Source organism: Equus asinus, chromosome 3, assembly GCF_041296235.1.
Source record: "Equus asinus isolate D_3611 breed Donkey chromosome 3, EquAss-T2T_v2, whole genome shotgun sequence".
Taxonomy (NCBI): domain Eukaryota; kingdom Metazoa; phylum Chordata; class Mammalia; order Perissodactyla; family Equidae; genus Equus; species Equus asinus.
In genome coordinates, this window is record NC_091792.1 from 159,442,905 (window position 1) to 159,459,881 (window position 16,977).

The 16,977-nt window shown below is 44.0% G+C and overlaps 1 protein-coding gene and 1 long non-coding RNA gene across 6 annotated transcripts in view; one reads left to right on the top strand and one right to left on the bottom strand.

Annotated features, from left to right (window-relative positions):
• The window catches only part of RGS12 (regulator of G protein signaling 12), a 133,015-nt gene that overhangs the window by 89,720 nt on the left and 26,318 nt on the right, over window positions 1–16,977 (bottom strand). For 3 of the 5 annotated variants that reach the window (XR_011502385.1, XM_044767912.2, XM_070506336.1), the window contains exon 2: window positions 8,511–10,491. The exons of the other annotated variants lie outside the window; for them this stretch is intronic. Coding sequence is in view for 2 of the 3 variants with exons in the window: in XM_044767912.2 (XP_044623847.2) it covers window positions 8,511–10,391 (1,881 nt within the window). In the remaining variant the exon portion in view is untranslated. The remainder of the gene's footprint in view (window positions 1–8,510; window positions 10,492–16,977) is intronic. 5 annotated transcript variants of the gene reach the window in all.
• LOC139044904 (uncharacterized) lies at window positions 11,646–16,080 on the top strand. Its single transcript, XR_011502386.1, has 3 exons — window positions 11,646–11,777; window positions 15,474–15,553; window positions 15,950–16,080. It is a non-coding gene; the product is annotated as an uncharacterized lncRNA (long non-coding RNA).

Consider the following 16,977-nt stretch of genomic DNA (forward strand, 5'->3'; position numbering starts at 1 on the left):
TACGGACCCCGTCCAGCTTCCCCGGGAAGCCCTGCCCTGTCTAGTCGAGGTGGGCCAAGTGCTTCTCCCCTCTGCTCCCAGCCCCGCGACCAGCCTTGACCGCAGCATTCCCACGCAGCGCCGAGCCCCCAGAGAGGCCAGCGCACGCTGTGGAAAGGCGCTCCCTGCGCGGAGCAAGCGCTGCGGGGACGGAGACCGAGCGGTTGCAGGAAGCACCAGGACCCCGCGCCAGCGCGGACCCGAGGGCGCTCCTCTCACCACAGCCGGGCTGCACGGACCAGCTGGCGCTCCACGCCCGCTGCTGCTATGGTCTGCGCCCCTGCCTCTGGATTTGGGGCAGAGAGGGACGCCATGTCACCCACTGGCACCGTTTACACAGGATAATGATTAGAGCTGCTCTTTTCAGAGAGATTTCAATCATGAGGGCTTAGCTGTGGCCTTTTTAGTATTCTCCAGATTGTTTTTACGATCTATTTTACAACTTCCTTTCATTGTACTAGGAAAACTGCACAAGATCTGTTTGCTGCATCCAGTACTGCCCTGGCCTGATAGCTGACGCGCCATCATTAGCTACGCCACAGAAACTCAGCTTAGAGCTTCCAATGCCATGCCTCACTTCATTCTTATTAAAAGAATTAAGAAAAATAATTATTTTTTCTTCGAAGGAATTATTTTTAGTAGGCAAAATAACTTCATATTCTTTTAATAAAAAATCAGAAGAACACAAGATGACATTAAAATGTCCTGGACCCTTCCCAGTTTTCACTTACTATGCCTGAGGTAACTACTACTATCAGTTTGGAGTGCTTCCTTTGAATTTTTTCTATCTATAAACATACGTTTATTTGAAATGTATAAGTTTATTTGAGAGGAGTTGAAATTTTTTACACAAAAACCAGATAATATTAAATGTGTGTATTTTTGTGACCTGCACGTGCCTTAGGGAGCTTTCTGTATTGGTAACACCCAGACCCACCAGTGCAGCAGAGAGCGCGTAACCACTCTCGACCTTCTGACGCCATGATGGGCATCTGAGCCGGACACACGCCGGGCAGCTACAGGCCAGGCGCCCCAGCCTCCCTGCAGCAGGCTGCAGCCACGAGACCAGGCCTGAGCAATGAGGCAGAGCAGACACGACGTGCACAACTGGCCCTGTGACCCCACACCTCCTTTCTGTCTTCTGGCTGGCTGGATGTGGACGTGAAGCTATTTTGGATCTGCAGAGCAGCCAGCTTCAAGTTCAGGTGGAGGCCACACACGGAGGATGGCAATAACCCAGCACAAGGAACCTGGGTCCTGAGGAAGGGCCGCCACGCTAGCCCCGGACGGCCTACCGAGCCTTCCCGTGAGGGACAGCGTCCCTTACGCTGTGTGGCCACTGCTCGTGTCCGCCTGCTACAGCGCTGACACTCATAGTACTTGTAAGTGAGTGCACGCATTTCCAAAGTACGGAAATACCACATTTTACTTTACTCCATTGTCAGTATTTTTATTCAATCAAGAAGATATTTATTAAGTGCCTACTAATGCTGCCAGTTTAGAAATGACTCCTCCTGAAAGTCCATCCCTCTGCACGCAGGTGAGTGTCTACAGGGGCAGCAGTCCTCAGACACTGCGGTCTCAGGATGCCTGTATACTCTTTTTATTTTCATGGGTTTCATCTATTGATAGTTTCCATATTAAAAATTAAACTGAGAAATTTTTTTTTTTGAGGAAGATTAGCCCTGAGCTAACTACTGCCAATCCTCTTCTTTTTCTGAGGAAGACTGGCCCTGAGCTAACATCCGTACCCATCTTCCTCTACTTTATATGTGGGACGCCTACCACAGCATGGCTTTGCCCAGCGGTACCATGTCTGCACCCAGGATCCGAACCGGCGAACCCCGGGCTGCTGAGAAGCAGAATGTGAGAACTTAACCACTGCGCCACTGGGCCGGCCCCTAAACTGAGAAATTTTTAAATATTTAATTCATTTGAAAATAATAATAAATCCTTTACATGCTATCATAAATAATATATTTTCATTTTAAAAATTTCCAAAATCCATCATATGCAAAGTTTACAAACATGGATTTTGCTACTTAACCAGATATTTTAATTAATATTATTCTTAGAGTATCAATTTTCAAAGAAGCAGAATTAAATATCCTTAATTCAAATTAAACATAACTCGATCATTTTTGATGATATAGACAGCATTTCGAAATCTTGAATTTTCTTCCTTTCACACCAATCCCTTTTGTTAGTCATAGACTTTAAATTTTATCTCCGTTAGTACCAACTTCTACTTCAACTGGCCGTAGACATTAAGCTGAAAGAAAAGCAAAGTAAACAAAATGGAAGATCACCCATTAGTAAACCTTACTCAACTCTGTTCAACAATTTCATACACTCGGTCAAGTCTACAAGTGCTCGGCACCAACTCCCAGCCCCAACCTTCCTTCCTCCCCACGCGAGGACGTGTTGCTGCGGTGGGGTCAGCTTCTCGAGCATCACCTGGGTCAGCGTATCATGGGGAGGGCTCTGGATATCACCAGGAAGAGGTCCAAATGCCGAGCACTCATCTCCGTGTACCTCCCACTGCACTAGCATAATAAAAGAGCCTGAGGCAGAGGTGCCTCCCCGAGTGGGCAGAGTGGGAAAAGTGCACCTTCTCTTTGACTGGTTTCCCTCGGGGCTCCCACAGCAGTAAGGGGTTACAGAAAGCCGAAATCTGGATTGAGCTAAAGGACCAAGAAGGTAGTGACAAAAGCACTGGGAAAGGAGAGTAATGAAAAGATGAATCTGGTGACTATCTGGACACAGAACTGATAGGACTTAGAGACCAACTGGTGACAGTGCAGTGACATATTTCTTCTAATAGCTGGCTTTCTTTTGCGCGTACAGAAATAAGAAAGGCTGTGTGCCAGTACTTTAAAAGGTAAGATTTACTATAGAGTTAGCGAGTCTAACATGGAAGCAATCAGCAACGTGTAAGGAGGCCACCAGAATCCATCCTAGGACTGAGAGAGGGTGCCGAGGGAAGAATAGCCCCAGAAGGGGCCCTCCCCAGGCCTGGGATCAGCTGTGCTTGCAGCCCACTGAGAGGAGGAGCTCACAAGGTTGTCCAGGCCAGAGCTGCCCCATGGTCACAGGAAACACCCCTCATGGGCACAGGTGACCAAGGCTGGCTTAAGGAAAAGCTGGGGAATGAGACATCCTTAGGGGGGTTGAAAAGCTCCACCACATTGCCAGGAATCTAGAAAGCCACTGTAGGGCTGTGCCCATGTCCAGGACTGTGCAAGCTCACAAAAGGCCTGAGAAGACCCCAGCTCTCACCTCTGGCTGACCCAGAGGCTCTGCACAAGCAGGATGTGAAGGCCAAGGCAGAGTTGTCAGCTGCCTGGCTGGGCACTGAAGGTGTGCCCCAACACGCACTCAGAGCCCCTCAGCACAGACGGGAAGACCGACTGGTTCCAGGCATCTAAAGAAATCTCTATCCAGTCATTAGCTGACCACTAAGCTAACCAAGCAGAGACCATGTGGCCACACACAGCAAAGAATGCACGTTACAGAATTAGTTCAGAAAAGCCCCCACCACGACAAACGGCAACAACAGTAATGACTGTCTGTGTTAGAGAGAAGAGTCTTCGCGCGTGCAAAGAGCAGCTGCATCCTGTTGGAGGCTCCACCCACGTCGCTCGGTTGTTGAGCGGAAGACTGCATTGTGTAGAGAGTGCATATGGATGCTGGGTGGCAAACGGCTGTGCCGTGCCAGTCAGCAGGGTATCGCCTCAGCGCCAGACCACCCTTCTCTGCCAGCACGGGATACTGGCTGGCCCTTGCAGACTGCACTGCTCCCCTGCCCGCTGGCATGGCAGCAGGCTCTGCCAGCAGAGGGCCCCAGAGGGAAGTGTCAAGTCTGAACAGTTCATTTCTGGTTTTGGCTGTCTTCAGGAGGTGTGCACTGGAGTAGTGTCACACCTCTCCTCTGGGGGCTCTCCTTCAGCCTACAGGGCCTTTTCCTCTGAGTTTTAGTCTCTTCCTTGTCACGTTTCCCTCCACCCCTTTCTGCAGTTACTACCTTACCTTCCATTAGAGCGCTCTTAGCAGTTAACCACCTTTTGCCTAGTTAACAATTCCTCACACTAAATTTTCCCTGTTCAAATCACTGCTGTGTTTTCTGTCTCCTGGCTGGACCCTGACTGATATAGCCTGGTTTTGTGCACAGCAAGACACTGAAGCTACTGTTACCATGGAGAAGACCTCAGAATAACTGAGGACATCCAACTACTCAACATTCCACGACCACTAGCATTTCCCCAATTCCCTTTCCTATTGCCTCTTCCTCTGCTCATTCCTGGGCATTTCCTTCATCCCTTCCTGGCCTGTCCTCTGCTCATCCTGACAAGCCTCCAGCCAGTTCAGGCAAGGCCAGGAGGGACACCAGGAGACCCACCTCACGACCTCTGGAAGCTTCTGCCACTCCAACAAGGGATGCTCATAGACTGAGCTCATAACACAGGGGAACCCGTATAGCAAAGTAAAAAGCAACTGATAAATTTCAGAGAGATTATAGCAAGAACCCAATGAAACACAATTCATTACTACTTATTTTCAGATAAATTGTGTCCCATCACACTGCAAAAGGAATTACAGGTCATACAAATGTATGGAAGTGTAATGTAATGTAGGAGGTGACATGGAGCCCTAAGTTTGTCTTAGTCTCAGCACTTATTTGCCACTTGACTGTGGGCTAGTCATTTAATATGCATAAACTTACTTTCCTTCTCAGTAAAATGAAAATAAACATACTCGGCCTGATGAGCTCCCAGAATCCCCACCCAGGCCCAACAAGGAACAGAGCTCACTGTGAACCAGTGACTGCCCCACTGCAGCGCTCCAGCACCAGACGTGCCAGCTCCATCACAGGACTCCATCCTCTTGTTGCAGTGCAACAGCAGCCAATACCTACATTTTCACATTTTTGTTCAAGGTGCAAGAACATTAGAAAGAAGCCAAAGATCCTCAGAAATGTCATCAATCGCTCTTTGACAAAGGAGCAAAGACAATACAATGGAGCAAAGACAGTCTTTTCTATAAACAGTGTTGGAGCATCTACATCCAAAAAATGAATCTAGACGCAGACCTTACACTCTTCATAAAAACTAACTCAAAATGGATCATAGACCTAAATGTAAAATAAAAAATTACAAAACTCCTAGAAGATAACACAGGAGAAAAACTAGATGATCTTGGGTTTGGTGATGCCTTATTTTTATTTTTTTATTTTTTATGTTTTTGAGGAAGATTAGCCCTGAGCTAACATCTGCCACCAATCTTCCTCTTTTTGCCGAGGAAGACTGGCCCTGAGCTCACATCCGTGCCCATCTTCCTCTACTTTATATGTAGGATGCCTACCACAGCATAGATTTGCCAAGCAGTGCCATGTCCACACCCGGGATCCGAACCGGTGAACCCCGGGCTGCCAAAGCAGAACGTAGGTGAAGCCTTTTTAGATAAAACCCCAAAGGCGCAATCCATGAAAGAATTGATAAGCTGGACTTCATTAAAATTAAAAGCTTCTGCTCTGAGAAACATAATATCAAGGGAATGAGAAGACAAGCCACAGAATGGGAGAAAAAGTTTGTAAAAGACATGTCCGATAAAGGACTGTTACCTAAAATGTACAAAGAACTCTTAAAACTCAACAATAAGAAAACAAACAATCTGATTAAAAATAGGCCAAAGATCTTAACAGACATCTCACCAAAAAAAATATACAGATGATAAGTAAGCACATGAAAAGATGTTCAACATCATTTGTCACCAGGGAAGTGCAAATTAAAACAACAGTGAGATACCACTACACACCTCTTGGAATGGCAAAAATACAGAACACTGACACCACCATTGCTGGTGGGAATGCAAAATGGCATGGCTACTTCGGAAGACAGTTTGACGGTTTCCTATAAAACTAAACATACTTTTACCATCATCCAGCAATCCTGCTCCTTGGCATTTATCCAAAAGAGCTAAAAACTTAGGCCCACACAAAACCCTGCAGACAGATGTTTAAAGCAGCTTTATTCATAACTGCCAAAACCTGGAAGCAACCAAGATATCCTTCAGTAGATGAATGGATAAATAAACTGTGATACATCCAGACAATGGACTATTATTCAGCACTAAAAAGAAATGAATTATCAAGCCATGAACAGACACGGAGGAACTTTAAATGCATGTTACTACAGGAAAGCAGCCAATGTGAACAGGCTACACACTGTATGATTCCAACTATATGACATTCTGGAAAAGGCAAACTATGGAGGCAGTAAAAAGATCAGTGGTCCAGGCTGGGGTAGGTGGGAGGGGAGATGAATAGGTGGAGAACAGAGGATTTTTAGGGCAGTGAAACAATTCTGTATGATACCATAATGATGGATACATGTCATTATAAATTTGTCCAAACCCATAGGACATAAAGCACCAAGAGTGAACCCTAATGGAAGCCATGGACTTTGGGTGATTGATTATGATGTGTCAATGGAGGTTCATCAATTGTAACAAATACACCACTCTGGTGGGGGTTGTTAATAGTTGAGGAAGCTGTACATGTTTGAGAGCAGAGGGTATGTGGAAAATAGCTGTTCCTTCCTCCCAGTTTTATTGTAAAGCTAAAAGTGCTCTAAAAAAATTAAGTCTTTAAAAAAAACAAGCAGCCCAAGGTCTGAATCATGACCCTGCTTAATCCTGACTGTTAAACCTTAGATAAGTCACTTAACCTCTCCAGGACTGGTCACTTCACACTTGTAGACTAGGGACCACAGCATCCCCGTCTCTCAGGTTTCCTGAGGTCAGAACCCCACTATATAATCTAAGACAGCATAGTGCTCTACAGTGCATATACATAGGGCACTTCCAACTCAATGAGAATGGATACGAAGTTGCACCACAGTCCACAAAGAACCATACAAACACCATTGATTTCTATCAATGTCATTGTTCACTTACACACTGGCAATGGAGAAAATCCATTTGTAGGATACCCATTCCAAGACATGGTGATTTTCCCAATTTCGAATAATATTTTAGCCATGTTCCAGGACCTTCCCTCCCCAGCTCCAGCCCCACCCAAGAGGGAAGCCCACGCTGAAGCTCCTGCCCACACTACAGGTGGGCCCAGGGGGCAGGGGCAGGAGCACTACCCTAAGAATCCAGCCTGCTGCAGTTCAGACCACAGGACAAGAGGAGGGGAGGCCACACAACTGCAGAACTCCCACCAGCAAGTCAGCTGAGGAACTGAGTTGGAAACCCATATGACTACAACTATGTTTATACAAACAAAAATCTGTACTTAACAGATATCAAAATGTTACCCATGGTCACTTCGGGGAGGTAAAACTACAGGAGATCTGTCCTTTCCCCCAAGCTTAAATTTTCTTTAATGTGTTTTATAATGAAAAATAGTAAGACTTGGGAACGAGATGGATCTTGAACACAACATTCATTAAACACTACCGCCCCACAGCTTTCCAGCCCTAACCAGCCAGCGGCTTTTAGAGGGTTTTCTCATGAGATTTTTCAGCTATCGAGAACAAAAATGTGAACAAACATATTTTGAAAAGGTATTTTAACACTGTAAAAGTCCTCTGAGGAAAGTTCCTTTGAAACAAGCCAAGCTAAGTGCCATCCTCTTCTCACCCAGCCGCAGACCCTCCCAGTTCCAAACGGAGCATCACACCACTTCGCAGCTGCACCACCAGCACCGCTGGCCCAGCCCTTCTGCTAAGCAGAGTCCTTTATAGTGATTCCTTACCTCCAGCTCCAAATTGAGCCCTTGTGTGGGCAGACACACATCCCAAAGGGACACTGAAGGACCTGGGGATTTTAGAGCCGCGCTACACCAAGCATGGCCCCCTAACTGTTTGATATTCGTCCTCAATGATCAAGGAGCTTGAGCCACTAGCCACTGTTGAATTCGGCTGGCGTTTTTCCGTAGCAGGATTTCTTGATGAAGGAAACAGTACAAAGATCAACACCACGGTGAAGCTCCCCATCCTGAAGTGAACAGTCTCCGTGTCTCAAGAATTTTCTCACCTCAGACCCTGGGACGAAGACTCTGGGGCCAGAGATAAAACAGACTTCAAAGAAGCTGCAGGGACAGAACCTCCCAGGCACCACAGTCAGAAAGGGCAGGAAGGAGGGAGGTGGGTCTCATGCCGGGCTGTAAGAAGTCAACGGCCCTTCTACTACCACCTGTCCTGCCCAGATGTCCTGCCCAGGACCCGCCAAGAGAGCTGGCAGGGCCAGGGCCAGTGCTGGGGCTGAGAGCCCAGAGGGCTCCTGGGCAAGACACAGCCTGCAGCACAGGAGCAAAGCAAACGTCCTGTGACAGCCGAGAGAGGCCACAGGGCAGCCAGAGGAGGCTGGGACAGAGAACTTAGCATTAATGTGCCACCATTGCATCAGTAATTGACTAAGTTATAAAATCAAGCTCAATTTTGCTGAACCACTCCTAACAGGCTTACCTTTTTGTCTTCCTTAGTCTTTCTAACATTTCGATGCGGACCAAAAATGTTTTGCATCCCAAAAGCCTTCCTGGACCAGTCCCTTTTCTGGGCACTCAGCAGGGGCTGAGCCAAGCTGCCCTCCACCCTGTAGCGGTCCGCGGGAATCTTGCTCATAGGAGGGGGCAGTGTGCCACAGTTGACACTGGACCATCCGTCGGTGGAGTCCGTGTAAGACTCCTGGTCGCTGGCGTGTCCACACTGCCACTCCTGCAGAACGTGAACTGGAAGCCACCGCTGGCCAAAACCACCACCAGGGCCCACAGCACCCCTCTTGGAAGGAGGAACTGAATTCCGCAAGGAGGCCGGGGGGACCTCCACATGAGAGGCGGGCCCTAAATGCTTAGTGAAGTCCCGACACCTGTCACCCTGTGAGGCAGCTTCAAACAGGGGTCCCCCTTCAGGGTCATGGGAGAAGGCCCCGTTCCAGGGGGCGCCCCAGGGCTGGGAGCCCCTGCCACCCACTCCCTCCCAGGTGCTGCTGCTGGTGCCATGCCTGCCAGAGCTGGCGCCCAGGTCGACAACGAGCACCCGGCTGCTCTTTTCTTCCTGGTTGAAATTTCCAATGCCGCTGTCACTGTTGCTGCTGGTGCTAGTGTTCTGATGGGCATCTGCATCCCCATCCACAAAGGCCCGGGCCCGTACCCCCTCAATCAGCTCGCCCATGTCTCTGTACAGCACAGAGATGAACTGGAGGACAGGGAGAGAGGACGCCGGGAATTCAAGGCAGCCATTGGTGTCAGGGTCAGCCGTGCACTCAAACCCAAACCGCCGAGCAATGCCCTGATGGATCTTGTGACTGAACAAATCTGGATCCACCATAAACACGTGGCAGGAAGTCCGCAAGACACCTTCATCCTCCTGTGCCAGGCTCCCATCATCACTCGTCTGCATGGTCACAAGCCCAAAAAACCTCCTGTCATCTGGGCACACAGCGCTGAATGCCAGCTTCTCGGCTGGGTACTCGGCCAGGACAGCAGCTTTGTCGGTGCAGAGCTGCACGCAGTCATGCATGATCTTCATGGTCACCAGAGAATGGATTTTCTGCTCTGCCCGCAGGCGCCGGAGGCAGCCACGGATGGCCTGTAAACTGTCAGACTCCAGGTTGCAGCTTGTGGAAGGAAGTTCAATAGAACCTAAGTAGCCTACGACCATGGCAACATTTAAAATACTTGCATCTAATCCAAAATCTTCATGATTCTCTAGTCCAATAGTGAAAACCGAATCATCGTTAATAACTTTTGCTATTTCCTCTTTAGAAAGCAGGTTGGAAGTCCGATTATTTATACATTCATGCCCAAGGTCAAATCGTGCAGCGGCCGACTCTGAAAGGGATCTTTGTTTCAATTTCAAGGGCTCTGAACTGCTTGCACAAAGACTAGGATTTTCAAAGATCATATTGAAAATTCCACCAGACTGCATTTCTTCAACGACTCTCTCTGCTCTATTGATACCTAATGCTTTAGAATCAAGTTTGGGCCTCAGCCAGCCTTTTCCTTCATAAAATCCAACTTCTTCATCACTGGAGCAGGACTCTAAGTGGCTGATGCCTTCACCAATCACCATGTGTAGGACACCAGAACATTTCCCAATCAATTTCACTACATCTTCATGGGACGCTTTCTTCACATTGATTTCATTGACAGCAAATATCTGATCTCCAGCACGGAGGCCCACAAAATCCGCAGGGCTCCCTCTCATGACACAGCTGAGTACACAAGGAGCCTGACCAGAAAGGGTGAATCCGTACCCTGCTCTTCCTCGGGCCACCTCCACACTCCTCATGCGAGGGGGCGCCGTCCCGTGCAGCGGGCGCTCTGCCGTGTCCCCTGCTCTATACATCTCGATGTGCTTCTAAGACGAGGAGCATAGTTCACTATTCCAGGGGATCCATAGTTCAGGGAAAACTTGATGCTACCATATTTTTTCTTGAAATAGTGCCCTAAGGAAGAAAAATGAACAGCTCATTATTGAAAAGCCCATATTTCTTTTACTTACTGGTATTAAGTAAACATAAAAAAATAATTCATAACAAAAACCATCACAGAAAGAGTCTCTAGTTACCAGATAAATGTTAAATGAAAGAGAAGCAGTAAATCTTAAAGTCAGGCTAAGAATTTCCTTCCAAAGTAGAAAACACTGCTCTCTCAGAGCCTAATCCTGCCTTGTGTTGAGGAATACAGGACTCCAGCAGAATCTGCCTCCTGGCACTCTTCTCCTCCCTGACTGGATGGAAAAAGAAGAGACCTCGAAACCCTAACTACTCAAAGTGTGGTCCGAGGACTAGCAGCCCAGCATCCTGGGGGGCTCTCAGGCTCCTCCACAGATCCAATGCATCCAAGTCTGCATTTAATGGAGGGGCAGAGTCAGAGTGAAAAGCAGTCCTGGCTACAGACATAGGGATGCCTGATCCAGCTCCATCTTTGATCACAAGCCCCCTCCACGAGAAGTTTTCCCTCAGGATAGGAAGTCAGCTTATATTCTCTCATATTCTGTGCGCCCCACTAATTTATTTTGAACAAGGTACTGATGCCAGCCCTGATATCAGTTCCCTCACATTAATCCCAGAATATGTGGGGTTAAAACCAAAGCACTCTTTCCCTGCTTACTCCCCAGCTCCCCGGCTCCAGAATCCACCATCCACCATGGAGACAAACTCCTGGATTCCTTAACATCCCCTCCTCCTCCCTGCAAAGTGTCCCAAGGCCAAACACAGTCTGGTGGGAAAGCTCCAACCAGCAAGGCCACTGACTTCCCTCGCCTCTCTACAAGCAGCCACATTGCTCACAAACCTTTAAAACCCCTCGCCTCCCCTTTCAGGGAGAGGAGATAAAACAAGACAAATTTGAGGGCTCAATCTCATCTCCCAGCTGATGTCACCTGAAATAAAAACCCTTTCCCTGCCATAAGCCTGGTGTTCCAGTTTTTATTTGGCCCCTCTTGTATGGTGGGTAAAGAACCTGTTTGTATGCGGTAACGATCTGGGGAGCCAGCCAGCAGGCTCCTGCCCGTGGCTCCGTGGCCCCAGGCCAACTGGGATTTCCTGGGAAGCAGTCCGGCAGCTGCCTAGGTGATTTGCCCTAGGGACTGTCCCCAGTACTTTCCGTCTAGCCCGGCACCGCTGACCCTAGGCGCACTCTCTTATGGCAAGGAAACAGGCTCTAGATTTGTGTGTGTGTTTGTTTGTTTCTTTGTTCATCCTGGTGAGTCGACGGACTCTGAAATAGGGTAAGTCACCTCGGGGACGCCTGTGAACTTCCTTCCCCTCCTCTGGGGTCCCTTCCATTCATGGAGAGGCTATCTGGGGTACTTTCCCTTCATGGAGGCGCCATCTGGGGTACTTTTCCTTCATGGAGGGGCCATCTGGGGTACTTTCCCTTCATGGAGGGGCCATCTGGGCGTACATTCAGAGTGGGAATAGTTGTAAGACATTCTACCCTCAATCTGGGAACCGGTTCACTGGTGTCTGGTTTTTCTGTCTGGGTCTGTATGTCTGTCTGTCTCTATGTACTGGAATGGGAAACATGCTGTCTGTCCCCAAGCAGAGCCCATTGGGGTTAATTCTGAGTAGATGGTCTAATTATAAGCCAATGTCTAAAAGGTATGATTTTCTTTTGTAACACATGGCCACAATATTCTTTAAACTCTGGAGAGAATATGGCCAAACAATGGATCCTTAAGTTGGAAAATTTTTAGAGAGCTCTTTTCATAAACAGCTGTTTTATTGGTACCTATGAAAAGGCCAAATTAAAAGGAAAATACAATGACTAGTCTTAAGAACTTAACCAAACTTGGAGTCTCAGCTTGTTATGGTTTCACAGATGCTAATGAAAACATTAAGTTAACAAACAGAAATCAAAAAGGGAAGAGACACAGGACTCATCCCCACAGGATGAAAATCTTTAACTAGTTATTAAAAAGGAAAATGAGATAAATAGAACAGACATAAATAAAGTTAAAAGAAAGGTTTTATTAAAACACTGGCTAAGGTTGGATGGGCTAAAGGATACCCCCATTTTAGCCCCCCAACATTAAAAGACATCAAACCTGTTTTATTCACCCCAGTTTAACAAAATTTAATAAGTCAGGAGGCAAAAATCACAGTGAGAAACCTGACCAACGATTGTTTGAGGCAACAGTTAGGTTGCTAAAGTTGGTAAAACTATAAAAATTAAAGTGTTTAAGCTAATATTATATAAAGAGGTTATGTCAACTTTGCCTGGATTTTTTTGGGGAATAGATGTTATGTCTACCTGGGGATGCTCCCCCAACACAATGCTGTAATACTAAAACTTGTTAACAGAATTCTAATGTAAGTTATAATTAGAAGTATACGTTGGAAACATTAAAGGTTTGTAAAAACTGGTATATTTAAATGGGCTTTATATAAAATGATTACATCTCTTCTGTCTTATTGTATTATAGATTACCTTGTGGGGATAAACATTGTGTCTCATTAGGGTAGGTTTCCCCTCCCTGATATTGTAAAAGCATAAGAAATCCACCCTTCAGCCGATGTTAATTAAGCATGCTAAAGGAGATCTCACTTTAAAATGGCCAAAATGGGGCAATTTCAGTTTACCCAAACTGATGTAAGCAATTGGAAAAAGCCAGCCACAACAATGGGAAGCTTGTTTTAATCTTTTGCGGCTTCTAAATAAAATCAGAAATACTTTACTGCCTCTTTAAGAGAAAATAATTAAATACTTAAACATGCCAGCGCCCGAAGCCAAATCTGCTGGTTCTCTCTATTCTCTCTCTGAGATGCGCCATTTCAACTCCCCTGAAACTCCTGATCTAAAATTAAACACGCGAAAATAAGTAAACTTTGAGACAACTTGGAATCATAATGGCCATTCTGGGGAACCTCTGTTTCAGATGAGTACACCTTAGGGGTCATCCTTAAAAGAGAGGATTCAAAACCTCTCACAATGGAACTCAGTCTTTAATTAATATACAGAATGTTCTAAAAGACAAAGTTATTTAACATGATATAAAATGACCTTTGGTAAATAAAAGTCTGTTTAAGTTTGCAGGCTTGATTTAAAATAGGCATGTCCTCAAAGTTATCAGCATTAGATACAATGCAGACACACAGCCTGGGTTTACTGGTCAAAGGAGGTCATATTCTCTCTGCTACAAAATTTGTCAGCAAGAGTAATAACTTAAAATAATAGCTGATTTTGCTTAATGTCTCATGAGGTTTTCGCAGACGATCTAAATATAATTGTTAAGACCATGTAAACTAAATAAATGTAAAAGGACAAGTGTTTTTGGAGAAACTTTTTAATAATTATGTGTTATGATGTATGTACTTAAAACAACTTAAGATGACGGCTAACTGCTTTGATGTCACACAATGTCTTTGAGAGTAATCTAAACATGATTGCTAAAAACAAATAATTTAAATAGATAAAAATGGGTAAAAGTGTCTGAGTAAAGTAACTGTGTTTTGTGGTCTGTATACTTAAAAAACACAGCTTCCAAAATTTTTTTGGAAACAAACTTTATAGTTTTACTAAGTTAAGTTAAATGACAAAACCTGTTGAATATCTGGGTCATTTCTGGATAGGATAGAACACTGAAACATTATTGCTGAACATGTCTATCTACTTTTGGCTTCTTATTACAGAAAATCTAAAACATGTTTGGGTCTATTAGCATACACACCTTGTGTTTTATTACTATAGAGTAACATTTCCAAAAATTATAGAAGGTAATTGTAAATTTGTCAAGCCACAGAATGCTAACGTAAAGAAAAGTTTACAATTGCTTAGTTGGTTTTTACTTAGAAATTAAGGTTTCTAAGGGTTAAAGATTCTAATTAACATATATAATTAAAGATATTAAAAATTAATAAGAAAAAAAATCTTTGCATTCAAGGAAAGTAAAATGTATGTTTTCAGTAAAAACGTATAAAAAATAAAAGTATTTTTGCTTTTTGGGTGAAAAAAAGATAAATTTGTCCTAATGTACTAAAAGGGAAGAAAGGGAAACTGGGACAAATTCTGAATGTAAAAAGTAAGTAACAAAAGGTTTAGAAAAGCAAAACCCTGAGGAGTTTTATGTACGGTCAAGTTGGCTAAGATTAAAATAAATTTACTGGGGCCGGCTCCGTGGTCGAGCGGTTAAGTTTGCGTGCTCCGCTGCGGCGGCCCAGGGTTCGGATCCTGGGCGCGGACATGGCACTGCTCGTCAGGCCATGTTGAGGCGGCATCCCACATCCCACAACTAGAAGGACGTGCAACTAAGATGTACAACTGTGTACAGGAGATAAAAGCAGAAAAAAAAAAAAGAAAAGAAAAGATTGGCAACAGTTGTTAGCCCAGGTGCCAATCTTTAAAATAAATAAATAAATAAATAAATTTACTTAAGTAAATAAATTTAAATGTCAAAAGTAAACTGGTACAAAATTAAAACTTGGTCTTATCTTTCTTAAAAAGATAACTTTCCTAAACTTTTAGTCTGCTTGTGGTAAAAAAAAAAAAAATTATAAAAGATTTTTTTTCTTTAAATAATCTACCAAAAGGATAAGGATTTTATGTTTTATCAAAATTAATTTCCTACATTGTTTTTGTCAGGTCCTTAATCACAGATGCTGAGGTTTTTCTTACAACTATTTAATTCTCTGCATTTGCCTAAAATTCTTTAACTGTCACCATGGTTAAAGGGATAATTAAACATTGCTTCATGGGGACCTATCATATATATGGGTAAATGTTATTGATGTAAATGTTTTAAAAATTGTATAACATTACTAAAATTCTAATCTGTCCTGGTTATCAGTCATAATTCTGGTTATTTTAAAGCATTACATGTCACAGAAATAGTCAAGTTTCTTTGTCAATTGCCATTTTTAAATAGTTGCTTATTTATAGACGGTTGTTTTACCCTGATGCTTTTACAAGTATGTTTTATTTTCAGAAAAGTTCATGGAAAGGACTCTGACGTTCACTCTAGAATACAGCTTTCTGATAAACGTTCAGATTGTAAAACTAAACTGGGTAAGAAATTACAGAACTCTAACAGAGAAACTCATGCCTTCATAAAACTGCTGACAGAAGATTAAGATCAAGAACCAACTACACGGGACTAAATAAACTGATGAGAATAATTAGAATTTTTATGACTTCTTGTTTAAAATATTGCTTATTTTTTTAATGTTTTGTGTTTTGTTTTCTCAGATTTAAGAAAATCTTTTCTTCCTTTCCCTTATGCTAACTATGACTTATAGCAATTTGATGAAATTATACATTTGTAAATAAAACTGCACCATTTATCTTTTTCTCCTTACCTTATCCCTCCAGAATTTGGAAATTCTTAGTGAGTAAATATTCTTATTTCCACGGCTCTATAATTGTTTGTGTAAGTTCAACAAGAATCTGTTCTTCTTATAACAGGACACAATTGGAAACACTGGTTATAATACCAAGGCTTTGACTGGAATGTCATATTTGAGAGAAATATACAGACTTGGATATGACCAGACAGCATTTGAGGAACAAAGGTTGACTTTCTGAAATAAAGCCACTTGGAAATATTGGCCTGGTACCTTGCTCATGGGTTCCCAAGAATCTGGTAAGGTTGAGTAAAGAATGTCACTCCCTCTGGCAGATACAAGGAACCTCAATATTTTTTTTTTTTCTGAGGAAGATTAGCCCTGAGCTAACTGCTGCCAATCCTCCTCTTTTTTGCTGAGGAAGACTGGCCCTGAGCTAACATCCATGCCCATCTTCCTCTACTTTATATGTGGGACGCCTGCCACAGCATGGCTTTGCCAAGCAGTACCATGTCCACACCCAGGATCTGTACCAGCAAACCCCGGGCTGCCAAAATGGAATGTGTGAACTTAACCGCTGCGCCACTGGGCAGGACCCTGGAACCTCAATATTTTGGGGACCTCGTGAAGGGAGGAATGCACCCAAATCTGTAGGTATTGCAGGCTGAATCTGATGACAAGTTTTGGTCTGGCTTTCCTTGCCTCGAGAAGCCTTTAAAGTTCAATCTGAGAGTCCTTGTAAAAAGTTCCAGCAAAGCAGATTTAAAAAAGCCTATATGACCAATTGCTATTCTTGCTGTACTTATGTATATAACTGGGCCAAATTTATTAAAACTAGACTTATTTTGTAAACCAGTTAGTCTTAATTTGGCTATGTTTGGTAAAATTGAGGGTGATTTTAGAGAAAAATTATGTTTCAATAAAAACTATAATACACATTCATGGATATTAGATTCTGGTTCCATTAATTGTCTTTGAAGTTTTTGTTTTATATCTGTAAACTCAACTAGATCCTAAATTCTTCTAGTCTCCTGAAATATCTGAAATAATAAACCTCCAAACTAATATTCTGTTTTTTCCTTCATTTTCACTTGAAATCATTAAAAATTGAATCTGCCCTTTTTCCTGAAGCTTTACAAACTCAAGCTG